Here is a 14526-nt window from a genome sequence, read left to right on the forward strand (position 1 = left end):
AAAAAGAGAGCAAAAGAAACGGCAAAAGAAGAAAAAGTGACGACTAAACAGAAAGGGGAACGAAAAAGAAAAGGGCGAGAGAAGGAGGTAACAACGGCTAAGGTTGGTAAGAAACTAGAAACCAGGAGTGAGAGGGAGAGTTCGTGGGGACGGAAAACACAACAGAGGATTTTTCTGGACAACGGAGGAGAGGAGCAAAAAGAGGGAGACAACGGCAGGAGTTCTTGGGGGGTTGAACGGCTGTGAGAAGAGTGGCTAGGAGAGAAAGAGCAAGAGAGGAGGATTTGGAGAACCAAGGGAGAACTAGAGAGAGGTGGCGCAGCAAGGAGGAGGAGCCCCAACGTCATCATCATCTTCGATTCATCAAGCAATACGAGTACTGCGGACCTGAAGAAGAACGTTGACAGCCGAGGAAGATAAAGCTTTTAGGCTGCGCAAGGACGCCCAGTTCATCAGCCCAGATCCTGTTCTTTCCTCTGGAAAGGGATAAAGGTAACGCCTTTCATTTGTCTTCTGCCCATAGCTTGTAAAATCATGCCAGAAAGGTTGAAATTTTGCTGCGATGCTAGATTTTGTTTTGCTGCGAGTTTGGTTTTTCTTTTTCTGCACTTCTGTGATTGGCAACCCGGTCAGGTTATCTGGCTTTGGGGCAATGTTATGAGAGTCATGTGATTATGAACGGACTGTTGTGAAGCTTGTCTGAATTTTCTCTTTTCTTCTTACGCATGAGTAGATTGGGTTTGGACTGAAATAATTGTAGAAACAGATTTTTTCTGGGTTCAAAATTGTAGTGGGCGTTGATGCTTTCTTTGCTCTTTTTCTTTTGTTTCTTCACTACTGAGATTGATGTTTGGTAGATGAATGGGGAGTCCAATGCAATGTTTCTGCCTTTAATTTACGTGAACCCATAGCTGCAGAAAGTTTCCGCAACAAAGAACAAAAGGAATTGCATTTCCTGTTCCGTTTTCTTTTCCATAGCTGCACATCAAATCTTTCCACTTAAGTTGCATGTTTAATCTGTTTTGGGGGAATGGAAATAGGAGGTTAGGTGTTGAGTTTGCATGTTTAGGGTCTAAAATACTAGAACCATGATCGAACACCTTGTTGAAAAGCAAACAAACAGGCTGCCGAAACCATTTCTGCACTTACGTTCAGATTTCTGGTATGATATCTTCCCAAATTTTTGGTCTTTGGTTTGTGATTATCATGAAGTTTTGTTGCTTAGTTCTGAGGTTGTGATGTTGAGATGAAGAATGTTTAATCAAAGCATTGTATTTGGGCCAAAAATCTGGTTTGCATGATAAGCTGTGGCTGGAAAAGAAAATTGCAGCTGACTTTGATGCCAAAAGTCTTCATGATTTATCGAAGCTTGTTGTTGCAGAAACTCTCTTCACATCTTGCATAAAGGCCTCATTAGAATAGGTTGAGTTTTGTGAATAAATTGCTGTGCTAACAACAAAAGTGAATATCGTTGATCTTACTTGCTTTTTCCAGATTTGCATGCTCCTTGGTGAATAATTTTCTCAGCACTTTCATGATCTCTTGCTAGTTGTAGCATGTTTAAATGTTGAACATTTGTTTGTTTAGTTTAGAGTTCGGATGTTAGGGTATGAAAGTTTGAGTTTGCATGTTGGGAGTTTAAAACATTCGAATCCTATTCGGGTATTTGCTGGAAAGTGAACAATCCAGTTACTGAATGTTTGCTGTTTTGTTTAGTTTCTTTCCCAGCATTTAAATGATTTTCTTTCTATGTTTGGCATTGTTAGATATTGAATTTGTGTTGCATGTTGCTAAGATAAGGTTTCTAGATGTTTTGATTGAATGGTTTTGATCAAGTTTGGGTGTTAAAGCTGATATCGGCATGTGAAAATGCAAGTTACGTTGATCTTCTTGATTGCAGAAATGTTTTCTTGTTGCAGGCCATTTCACGTTGATTTGCATGAGTTTGCATGGAAAGCTTTCAGAAAATTGCATTTTTTGACCCCCAAGTTCCCTTTTGTCTTGCTATGGCCCAATTAGTTGAATAATTTAATCAATTTTATCTTAATTGCTTTTGGTTTGCTTTGACATGATTTTGGGTAAGGCGTTTAGTGAGTTTTAGGATGCATTTTGAGGTTCAATAAGTTCTAATAGAATTTTTAGCTTGGATTTGTGTTCTAAACACATTTTTTGGCATTTGATTTTTATGGGTCTCATCTTAATTCATCAATTTTAGTATTTTATTTTACTCTCTTTTAGAAATTTTCATGTCCTTCTAATTAAGTCCCTCTTGCATTAATTGCTTTGTACATAGTTGGTTTGTCTATGTAAATACTTTAATTGACTCAATTTAGTGTTTAACTTTCATTTTTCATATTTAATTTTTGTTTCATGTGATTATTTGATAATTTAAGTGGTACCTTGACCTTTTTATTATTTTGGAGGGTAAGTTAGTAATTTCACTACGTTAGGGCGTCGCTTCAAGGGAGGTACACTCTATCCTTCATTTGCACTACATTTGACCTTACGTGCTCCTACGTGTTATGTGAATATGCATGCCTACTCCGCTTTCCTTACCTCCTTGCGTGCATTTAGTTGCTTTTACTTTTATTTAAGCTTTATGGGGTATGTGTACACCTCTTGGCTTGTAATAGATAGGGTTTTGGCGAGCAATTTGGTCCATTCTCCCTCTTCCCCCTTTTGTTTTAGTTAGTGAATGTAATAGGTTCATTAGCTTGGTTGCATGCCCATGTGCTACGTGTTACTTGCTTTATTAGGGCCTTGCATCTAGTCGAGCATGCTAAGTGTTACATGCTACGTGTTTATGAATTTTGATATGCCTACTCGCTTTCCATAGCCTTGAATGAATGTGATGGATGAATGCACGTCACCACGCTAGTCCAACGCTAGTTGTGGCCCTTGTACGCCACCACACTAGTCCAACGCTAGCTGTGGTTCATTGTTCCGTTCCACTAGTCCAACGCTAGTAGGAACTTATAGAGGGTTAGTCCAACGCTAGACCCAATAGGTCCATTTCCTTTTCATTAGTACATGTTTGCATGTTTCACTTCATTTCATGCATTTTTTCTTAGTTTTATCATTTGGCATGCACCTCGAACCCCCTTTCCCTCCATTTTAGGATTTTTGCATTTCATGCTAGTTATAGGGTTCATTTGCTTGAGAGTCCCCTTAAATATGGGATATAGACGAGTGTGGCTTTTTCTAAGCCTTAGCACGCTTGTATTCTCTCTATCAAAGGGCAAATTGAGTCACGATTTAGGTCTCCCCGTACCCATTATGCATGAATTCCCTAGGTTCATGCATCCACTCTATCATTACACCTTCACTTTTCCTCTCATTTGCACACGTACACCTTTTATCCATTCACTTGCACACTTTCACTTTTGTCTCATTTGCACACGTACACCTTTTTTATCCCTTCACTTGCACACTAACACTTTTTATCATCACTTACACACATGCACTTCATATTACCATTGCGCATACCATACCTTGCCCACTCACGTGCACATTTTTCACTTATGCATCTTTGTTTTTTATTATTACTTTTTCAAACTCATGCCTTCACATTGCATACATGCATTCCATTCATTTACATCCCACTCGCATTATTCGTGACTTCTTCAAAGGATCGTTATTGGGCTTCACAATTAATGTGATTGGCACCACTCAACCTGTGGAGAGAAATTTCCCCCAATACCCCTAGGTCTAGGGTTTTGCATTCATGTAGCACATCCAAATGTAATAAATTCTTTGGTTAAAACAAGAAAATCTTCGATTAAATCACGCAACTAGCCTTGGCTAGGTCAAAGGGGTGCCTTGGATTTTATCCTTGCCTTCCCCTTTGTCAAATGTGACTCCCGAACCTTTTTCATTGGTTTACGTAGATTAGGAGTCGTTTAAAAAGGGTTTCTCACTACTTTTCCCTATTTTTCTTTAAAGATACATTTTTTAGGTGACTTGGTACACCTTAACTCATTACCAAGTGGCGACTCCCATTTTTTTCAAAAAACCCTTTTTAAACTATAATTTTGGGTCAAATCGTCGCATTTTCAAACCCCCATTTAGACCCATTTTTCTTTTAAATCACGATTCATTTTCCAAATCACAAAATACATTTTTAAACCATTTTATTTTATTTCATCAAAAAATGGGGCGCGACATCCTCCAAGGACATGCGGAGGATGCTTGTCATGTCTTGAATCCTACGCTGCGAGCTACCTCAGGGCAGCATAGGAACGTGGAAGAGACAAGCAGAGAGGCAGTGCCTCTGTTGAAGGTTACGGCAGCATCCACAACTGGACAAGCGACGTTACTTGACATGGAGGCACCTGATATACCACGGCGTGGGGTGAGACAACAACTAAAATTGTCAGCAGAGGTGCAATAGCAGCAGCTACAGGGAATAGAGGTAATGCAGCAGTTGGGTGCCTCGCTGGAGGAGCAACAATAACAACAACAAGGGGCGGGCTTACTGGTTGCCCAGCCTCCAGCGGAGGAGCTCGGATATGCGAGCACGGCTGAGGATTCAGCTTTGGGTATAGGGGCGGTGGAAGTGTTGCCAAGGACTGGTGGAGATCACAACAATTCTTTGGGTAGTGTACGAGCAGCGGAAGCTGGGGTCGAGCAAGAAGGTTTGTGGGCTGCACGGTCAGAGGCTGCTGAGGGAATGGTGGAAAAGGTACAGGAGATGCAGCGAAGGGTTGGGAATTTATCTCTCAGGGGAGGTAGGGATGAGGTGCGAGCTCGTGGAGTGACGTTGCCAACAGGGGAATTGAATTTTGATTTGTTGGTAACTTCTGGCAGCCATGCACAGGAGCAAGTAGGCTTGGAGAGGGTCTCTGTGGCCAAGGTACGTGGTATTCGTGCGGTGGTTCCTTCTAATAGAACTATGAGATCTAGGGGTTATGTTTTAACAGATTCCTTGTCTGCGGTTTCTTATGATTAAAGTAATTTTCTGGAATATAAGAAGAGTGGCTCGTGCCCCTAACTTATAAAGGTTGAGGAAGCTTATTACGTTGCATTCTTTACAATTGGTGGTAGTAGTTGAACCTAAGTCGGGTTTGGAGAACCTTACTGCCATTAGACTCAAATTAGGGATGGATTATTGCCTAGCTAATCAAGGGGGCTCCGTTTGGGTGTTTTATCGGTCTCTGTTTAATTGTCAGATTATTGTGGAGTCAGCACAATATCTAATTGTACAGGTGCAATCTCAGTTATTTCTTGAGTCCAGTCTCTTGTCATGTATTCATGCTAAGTGTACGGCTCAAGAAAGGATGGTTTTGTGGGGTGACTTATTAAGGGATAGGCCGCTCTCGGCTCTGTGATTTATTGTGAGAGATTTTAATGTGATCACCAACAGAGAGGAAAAAAAGGGGGTTTGCCATTTAGATCTTCGGAGGGGTTTGACTTTTTAAATTTTATGTCAGAGGCGGGAATGGTTGATGTGGGGTTCTCGGGGTCTAGGTTTACTTGGTGCAATAATCGGGTGGGTCCGGCTCGTGTTTGAAAGTGCCTAGATAGATTGCTGTTGAATGGGCCAGCTTTGGAGATGCACCACTAGGTCATGGTTCAACACTTGGGGCGAAATTCGTCGGATCACTCTCCACTGTTGCTATTTGTGAAGACGCATCTGGACAATAAACTCAGGCTGTTTCGATTTTTGAATGCATGGACCACTCACAAAGACTTGTTGGGAGTGATTAGAGAATGTTGGTCGCAGCCCGGGAATGGGTTCCCCTTGCAGGCTCTGGTGGCAAAGCTGCGGGGGGTAAAGCAAGCTCTCAAGCAATGGTCTAAGCTATCATTTGAGGATATCTTTCAGATAGCCCGGAGCGCAGAGCGCGAGATGCTGGAGGTTAAGACAAGGTATGACATGGATCCTACGGATGACTTGCGGCGTGAGTTACATCATGCTCAGGCGCGATTGCGTTATGCCCTAATGGTCGAGGAGGGATTTTGGAGGCAGAAAACTCGGGTGAAGTGACTGCAGGATGGAGATAGGAATTCGATATTCTTCCATCCCCTGGTGGCTGAGAGGAGACGTCCGGCTGTGATTCATCAGGTGCAGAAGTCACATGGAGAGTGGCTAGAGGATGAGTCACAGATTGGTGCGGCGGCGGTTAATTTCTTCCATGAATTTTTCACGGCAGAGGGCATGCAATCGGACAATGATATTTTGGAGGTCATTTCAAAATGAGTCACGACCCAAGACAACGCTTTATTAACGGAGATCCCGCAGCTTGACGAGGTAAAGGATATCGTGTTTGCTCTAGATGAGAATAGTGCAGCGGGCCCAGATAGGTTCACAGGGAAGTTCTTCACTTTTACATGGGAAGTGATAGTTATGGATGTATATTAGGCAGTGGTGAGTTTCTTTCACGGGGTAGAGCTACCGAGGAGTATCACGGCTACATCAATTGTGCTACTGTCGAAAGTGGAAAACCTTCAGGATTTCTCTCAATTTAGGCCCATTAGCCTATGCAATTTTGCAAACAAGATCGTTTCGAAGCTACTTTCAGAGAAGTTGGCTAAGATCTTGCCCCGGCTTATATCTCCACAGTAGAGCAGCTTTGTGAAGGGAAGACAGATCGCGGATAATTTCTTGCTGGCCCAAGAATTGCTATCAGATATCTCGAAATCTAACCGGGGTGGAAACATGGTAATTAAGTTAGACATGATGAAAGCATATTTTTTACAAGTTCTTTGCTGCTTCGGGTCCTCGGAGACTTGGATTGACATGATCTGGCACCTTGTTTCTAATATTTGGTTCTCGGTATTGGTCAATGGTACTCCTCAAGGAAAAAAAGTCATCCTGGGGTCTCCGGCAAGGGGATCCAATCTCGCCGGCCTTATTTGTCCTCGGAGCTGAGGTACTATCACGGGCCCTGAATGCGCTACCCTCTCAGTGGCGATTCATTCCTTTCAAAGTCCCTCCTCGGTGTCCGATAATCACTCACCTGGCGTATGCCGATAATGTAGTCATCTTCTACAGTGGTGCGAGATCCTCGCTAGGTCTGATTAAGAGCGTACTGGACGAGTACAGTGTGACATCGGGTCAGTGGATAAACTCCCAAAAAAGCTGCTTTTTGACTCATCTGAAGTTTCCGTCATGGAAGGCAGCAGTGATTGCCCACACTCTGAGGTTTCAGAGGCGAGCGTTTCAGGTGCGGTACCTCGAGTGCCCTCTGTATGTGGGATGGCGAAAAAGGTTCTATTTTGCAGAGGTACATAATGCGATGGTGGCTCGTATCCTCTCATGGAAGAATAAGATTTTATCTGTTGGTGGTCGAGCGGTTCTACTTTAGAGTGTGTTAGCCTCCATGCCAATACACTTGCTGGTAGCCGCTTCTCCGCCAAAGAGGGTTCTCATGGCCTTGGAGAAGGTATTCGCGGACTTCCTTGGGGGACATCGGAATTTGGGACTAATTACCACTGGATACGTTGGGAGGACTTGTGTGGACTGCGAGAAGAAGGAGGTATTGGTTTGCGGGGGTTGGAGGGTGTTTACGACTCGTTCTCAGTTAAACTCTGGTGGAAATTTAGGCAATAACAGTCACTCTGAGCCGAGTTCATGTCAAGGAAGTATTGTTCAAGTTTACACCCTTGTCTGGCGAAGGTGAGTCCGTGGAGCTCCCACACATGGAGGAGAATGTGTGCAGTGCAGTAGGTGGCGGAGAACAGCATTAGCTAGGTTGTCAAGCAGGGCGGGATGCATTTTTGGGATGACAATTGGATGGGGTCAGGGGCGCCCTGTCAGAAGGTGGAGATATTTCACGACCATTTGGTTGTCAATTTTGTGGATCAGGGGGCCTGGAATATTGCTATGCTTAATCAACACTTCGAGGCAAATTTTGGTGGTGCGCATCCTAGACATGGCTCCGCCAACCTTTCAAGGTCCAGATAAAATGGTTTGGGCTTTGACGACCTCTGGTTGCTTTTCCACGTCTTCGGCATACTCCCTAGTCCGGCAGGTTGATAACAGATCTTGGTGTGCTGCAACTGTCTAGCACCACAGTATCCCAATTAAGATCTCTTTCTTGATGTTGTACTTACTGCGGGGAAGGATCCCTACATTGGACAAGTTGAGGAGATGGGGTGTTCGGGGCCCTTCCCGTTGTTGGTGTTGCCAGGATCCTACGGAGGAGGACATGGAGTACGTTTTTTGCACTAGAGAAAGAGAATGGCTAGTTTGGTGCCACTTTGAGATGCATGCAGGAGAAATTGAGGGGGTGCATACGGTGCGATATATGGTATGGCTTTGGTGGTTACAGGGAGGGCATAATATCAGTTTAACATTTTTGTATAGGATCCTACCGATGGTGATATGCTGGGAGTTGTGGAAAGCATGGAATTGGGGGTGTTTGAAGGGCAACGGTTGAGGGTCAGGGAGACAGTGAATCGGATCGTACAGCTACTACGAGACATTTTGCAGTCATGATTCCCGGGTTTGAGAGGGGTAGAGTCTTCATGGGAAAGATTGCTTCATGCTGTGGCCCACTGCCAGAGACGGGTGGTCATTCAACCGGTTCGCTGGGTCTCGCCGCAAGGGGGTGGAAGTTGAATTCAAACGGGTGTTCGCGGGGGAACGCAAGGTTGAGTGGACAGGGTGGGCCGGTGCGGGACTGTCATGGGAATTTTGTTTTCGGTTAGTCGGCGTTTTTTGGGACGATGAGCAGCCTGCACGCTAAGTTACGTGCGCTCCTACTGGGTGTGAAATACTGTGTTGCTCGAGGGATCCAGGAGTTACATGTCGAGTCAGATTCGTTTACGCTCATTCGGATCGTTTAGGGGGATAGTGCTTGTTCATGGAAGTTGCAGAAGGAGCTGGAGGATTTGCTTCAGTTTCGTCTATGTTTCCTAACGGTCTTGCATTGTTATAGGGAGGCGAATTCACCGGCTAATCGGCTGGTAAATTATGGTGTTGATTCTGAGGTAGGACAAGTTTTCACTACCTTTGCGGATCTGCCATGATTGGTTAGAGGGGATATTAGAATGGATAGGTTGGGATTCCCTACGTTTCGTAGAAGGGTAGCTGGTCATTAGTGCTGGCAGTTTCATCTCATATATACATGATTTCTGATTAATAAAAGCAATTTTTAAAATAAAAAAAAAGAGATTTTATTAGTATATTCACCCTTCTTATTTTTTTATTTTTTTAAGCAATATTGAATGCCTCTTACTCTTGATTAACAATTATTTAATCTCTTGATTGAAGTTTTTGTTGCTCCACTTGAATTTCTCTTGTTGAAAGAGTGCCGATTACTATACCCATTATATCTAGAATAACAAGACAATGATTTTAAGTTTCTTGATATAGTAGGAATATAGGGAGAATATGAAGATATGAAAATTGAGTTTATGAATTAAATACTCATGTATCTACTAGTATCCACATGGTTTTGGGTAGTAGTATATTTGTTTGAGGAAAGTAAGGTGGAATATTTATATCTTCAAATTCAGGGATTTCTTGAATGCGAGTTGTAGGAGTGAGAATCCAGTAAAATAGATAATCTCCTACTAAAGATGCTTGTTGATTTAGGCAAATTGAAGCATTTTGAAATGGCATAATTTTTAAATGGAAGCAAGAGGTGGTCAACAAGTGGAATGTTATCATCACTGATAATTGATTGCACTTTGATTCCCTATAAATCTGTAATAATAGGAAAGATTATGGAGAAATAAAAATATGTATATAAGAAATGATCAAATAAACTGATTTTACTTAGTTCTATATATGTACCTATGGATTTGAAAGCAAAAAACGTCGATATCTTTTGGCATTTAGTGATCTATTTGAGGTGAGGATGTGTGTTGATTCAATCACCTGAACTATTGCTATCCAGTTGATGCAAGAAGAATTGATATCAGTGAAATCAAAAGTTCTTAGTGTCATTGATATCTGGTAGAATAAAATAGTTTACATAGAAATATTGTTAAATATCAATTATGGAGTTAAAAGAATACTACCTTTATTTACAAGATTCAACCTTAAAATTTTTTTATTTGAGTAAAGATCTTTCTCATAAAGTTCTAATATGGAATACAAACTAAATTGAGTTTGAAGACAAATATGAGGAAACTAAAATCATTACTAATAGTAATTTTATCCTTCTTTTGAGTCTAAATTAAAACCAAGTAGTATCCAAATTCGACAAAATATATATAAAACAGTACTAAAACTAAGAGGTAAACCAAAAGGAGGGTAAATACTAAAATAAGGTAAGTTAATAAAAATATTAAAAGTCAAAAACTTGGTAACAAACTCTAGTGAAGGTTCAATTATGGAGATTGCATAAAAATGGAAAAATTTCATACATATGAGACAAAGTCAGTAAAAAAAATCAAAAAGTGGAATGCTAAGTTATAAATTTTTGAGTTTCTCAAAAATTATGAAGAGAATCCTTCAAATAGTTATTTTATAGGTAGTATTGAAAAATGATACATAACAAATATAAAAAGGATTTTTAAATAGAATAGTCATGACAATGTAGAAAAAAAAACTGAACTCCAAAAATGAAAAATTTTAGTGTATTTCATTTTTTTATGTCATGAGTATAAGTAATTGAGTATTCTGCATGTTTTTTTCCAATTTGATGGTATCCTTTGTACACATTAAGAAAAACAAACACCTTGAACCCTAATGTAGAGTCCACTCGGCTATCAATTCTAGGTAGAGGATAGAAGTCTTTGTGACTTACTTTGTTGAGATCTATGAAGTGGACGTGCATCTTCAAGGTGGCATCTAGCTTTTTCACCAATACTATGCTAGTGAACCAGGTTGGATATAGTACTTCTTTGATGATATCTGCATCAAGAAGCTTATCGACTCCTTGTTGATGACCTCTCCCTCAGGTCCAAAATCTCTTTTCTTTTGTTTGATTGGTTTGAGATTTTTATCCACGTTGAGCTTACAAATCATTATTTTCTCTCAAAATTCTTTTTATATCCTTTGCAGTCCAAGAACATACATCTCTATACTTAATCAAAAGCTGATATAAATAGTTTTTTACCTCATCAGGTAGGCTATTGCCTAGTCTCACTGTTTTGTTTGGTTTTTTGGCCATAAGACTTTTTCCTTGACCTCTTTCTCGAAGCTCAGCTTCTTTGAGTCCATTTCTTGAGACTCAAGCTTTTCAACTACTAATGTCTCTATCGTAGCTACTATTTTTCCTTTCAAATTAGCAAAATAAAATTGTCAAACTATTATCATGTATCTATTTACCACTACAGTTTCGACAGAAATTGGGAACTTCAAACATAGATAGCATGTTGGGATCGTAGCTCATACTGCATTTAGGGTCAATCTTTCCATAATAGCATTGTAGGCAGAAGGTATGTTCACCAACACGAACGTTATGGGTACTATCAAACTTCTAGGGGCCTACCCCATTGTACCTTGCATGGATATGGCTTTCTCTTGCTTGAACTGATTCTCTATTGAACCCAATCAATAGAGTTCATACTAGGATGAGCTAACTTGCTTGGACATAGTTTCTAAAATGCCTTTGAAAAGAGTATGTCTACCAAGCTTTCACAATCAATGAGCACTTTATTTACTCTGTAATTGTTGGCGAGCTAGCTAAGGCTTCATGGCATTTTAGTAACATTGGGATGGGATCTTTGGGGTTTAAAAATGATCTCCTCACACATCGTAAGCCTCATCTGCTCTCCAAGCTCTCGGCCTGCCTAACTGCAAAGAGATGCACTTAGAGCCAAAACACTGTCTCCATCAATAGGAACTTCTACAGTTGTGGGCAATGATCTTGTAGAATGGTGGGCAAGCCCCAAGAGATTTTTTTTTTATTATACTTGCCAAGTTAGCCACATCATCTATCTGCTGGACTTCGTTATTAAGTCCATATTGTCCTTCACAATTGGTGTGGTATCCTACTTGATCAAGTCGATATCATCCACAACCTACACGATAATCTCTTTGGTAACTTGCATCCCTAGCTTCTTGTACAAATTGCTTCAAATTTCCCTACTTGATTTGAAATTTAATCTCCCTCTTGAGATCGTTGCAATCATTAGTAAGATAGGCCATATCCCTATAAAAAGCACAATACAAGCTCTTATTTAACTTTTCTATAGGTCCTATCATATGATTAGGTTTTCTGAGAATTCCTTCATTCTCGATGCTAAGATCTGCAACTTGCTAGTTGTGAGAAAGGTAAGATCATTGTCCTGCAACTTTTTTCCCTTCCCCAATCAGTCAAATCCAAACTTTTTGCTACCATTGGTATCAATTTTCCCCTTTTGTGATTGCTCTTTCTTTCACTTGTCATCATGTGCTCTTTCCAAATCTCTCTTCGACCTATTAGCTTCCTCAATCTTTGCATGGTCATGAACTCAATGGAGCATTTCTTGCACGATAAGGTAGGTCACCTAGCAAACTTGGTGTAAAGCTCTCTCGACTGCAATCCATGATGCATAAATAAAGCCATTATTTTTTTCATCTCTGCCCATGACCTCGATTCTTTCATATTTGAACTTTTGGATATGCAAGAAAAGGCCCCCCAAGGCTTTGTTTGACATTCATGGGTTGCTCTGAGTTCTTGACGAAAGGCATGCAGGAGATGAATGCACTTATGAACTTAGTGGCCAATTGCTTGAAAACTTTTATAGAGTGTGTGAAGAGATCGTGATACCACAACCTTGCATTCCCTATCAACGTAGTTACATTTGAGGAATTCTACAATTGCATGCAAGTTACAAATAGACTCATATGCATATTAGGATCATTAGTGGCATCATACATCTCAAGGTGAGGTAATGTGAGCCCCAGAGGAAGTGGATACTTCTGGATCTCTTTAGTGAATGAATTTTTGTTGAGGTAATACAAGCTTGCTGAGCTTCCCAAGACATGATCATCCTCATCTTCAATGATTGGTACCACTTTCAAATTGGGCTATTTAGCTCAAACGACAAATCCAATATATGATGATATGGTCTCACGAATCCTAATTTAGCTCTGTATCGCTTCAATGATCTATTTTCTGGGCTAGATTCTTCATTTGAGCTTTCATCCAGACGTAGGGGAGAATACATTGGCTTTTTGTTGTCCCTTGTGTCCTTCTTGGGCATTTGTTACTACTATTGTTCCTATTATTGTACCAGTTTCTAGATGAGATGAAAATTCTAGGCCAAAAAATAACTCATTTCTACCGACGATGGAAGTTGATGACTTTCTTCTTGTATTTTTATCTCCAACTGAGTCTACATGAAGTTGTCTACTCCTTTATCCTTATTTCCGGTGGGAGGAAAACTAGTTGAGCCTTGGTGTCTTTTGGATTGCTTCATTTTCCACATTGCAAATTATTAGTTAAAGTTAACAAGAGAAATTCAACTGGGAAAGAATGTATGTGGTTTCCTATAGATAGTGCCAATTTTAGATGTTGAGAAGTGGGAGAAAATGGAAGTCACGGTTCCAAAAGAAAGGCCTCTTGAAGATCTTTTTTTTTTAATTTTTTTTTTTTTTTTTTATTGTAAACAAAAACCAACCCAACCCAGACTGAACCATATCAGGCGAAAAGAAAATGAGGAGTACTTACTCCTTTACACTGAGCATAACAAGACAATCTATGCCTCTATTCTCCTACACCATCACCCCAAAACGACAGAGGGACCAGCAGACCACCTAAAGGCTGCTAACCTCAACATCCTCACTGATCCACCGCACCCCTGGCACTCCCCATGAATCCAATAAGATGGCAGACCGAACAATCGCCGGCACTTGGTGATCCTGATCAAAAACCTGGGAACCCATTAACCCAACCGCTGCAAGCCTATCTGCGGGTACATTGGCCTCCCGGAAAACATGGTAGATGGCAGCAGAAAACCCCTCCAGAAGATTTCTAACCTTCCTTAAATTATTACATAATGGCCACTTTGCAACCGCCCCTGATACAACCAACTGAACCAAAGCCTTGGAGTCTACCTCCACCAACGAAGGAACCACCCCTCGTTGATGACACAACTGCAACCCAACCAGGAGCGCCATACACTCTGCCTCTAACACCCCCTGATCCCCAAACTCCTTATAAAATGCAAAAATCAATTTCCCCTGATAGTCCCGCAGCAGCCCCCCACCCGTGGCCTTCCCTTGAATCACACTGGCGTCCGAATTCAATTTTAACTTTCCACAGGGCGGCTTATTCCAGGCAATCGCACATGGGATCTTCGCCTAGGATCACCTCTGACCAACCGCAGCCACTCACAATCTGCATCACCCCTGAACTGGGACCGATGAAGCCTATTAGCCTTCCCCAACTGTTCTATAAAATTATCCACATCTCGAATTATCCCATTGACCTCCCAACGCCCTCCTTGAAAACGCTCCCCGTTCCTAGCCAACCAGATAAACCAACACACCACAATTGGCAATATCACCCTAATATGATTCTTCGCCGATGCATCTGAAGTTAGAAACCAAGCAATGAAAACCGAAGCCATGGTAGTGCAATTCCGCAACTGAAACCCAAAACGACTAGACACTTGCTTCCAAACTTGCGACGCAATCGGACC

General features: G+C 41.3%; 1 protein-coding gene across 1 annotated transcript; it reads right to left on the minus strand.

The window, feature by feature from the left end:
* Window positions 1-13549: 13549 nt before the first annotated feature.
* On the minus strand, window positions 13550-14002 carry LOC140035653 (uncharacterized). Its single transcript, XM_072076965.1, has 2 exons — window positions 13655-14002; window positions 13550-13597 (listed from the first exon to the last, which is right to left on the minus strand). The coding sequence occupies exons 1-2, from the start codon at window positions 14000-14002 to the stop codon at window positions 13550-13552; spliced, it is 396 nt and encodes a 131-aa protein (XP_071933066.1).
* Window positions 14003-14526: the final 524 nt, after the last annotated feature.

This window comes from Coffea arabica, chromosome 2c (assembly GCF_036785885.1).
Source record: "Coffea arabica cultivar ET-39 chromosome 2c, Coffea Arabica ET-39 HiFi, whole genome shotgun sequence".
In the NCBI taxonomy this organism is placed as follows: domain Eukaryota; kingdom Viridiplantae; phylum Streptophyta; class Magnoliopsida; order Gentianales; family Rubiaceae; genus Coffea; species Coffea arabica.

Excerpts from the sequence above, each read along its gene's own strand:
- LOC140035653 (XM_072076965.1), bottom strand. The coding sequence starts at position 14,002 with ATGGCGCTCCTGGTTGGGTTGCAGTTGTGTCATCAACGAGGGGTGGTT. Across the intron at positions 13,598-13,654 it reads GGATCAGTGAGGATGTTGAG|GAGAATAGAGGCATAGATTG; the intron begins GTTAGCAGCCTT and ends GTGATGGTGTAG.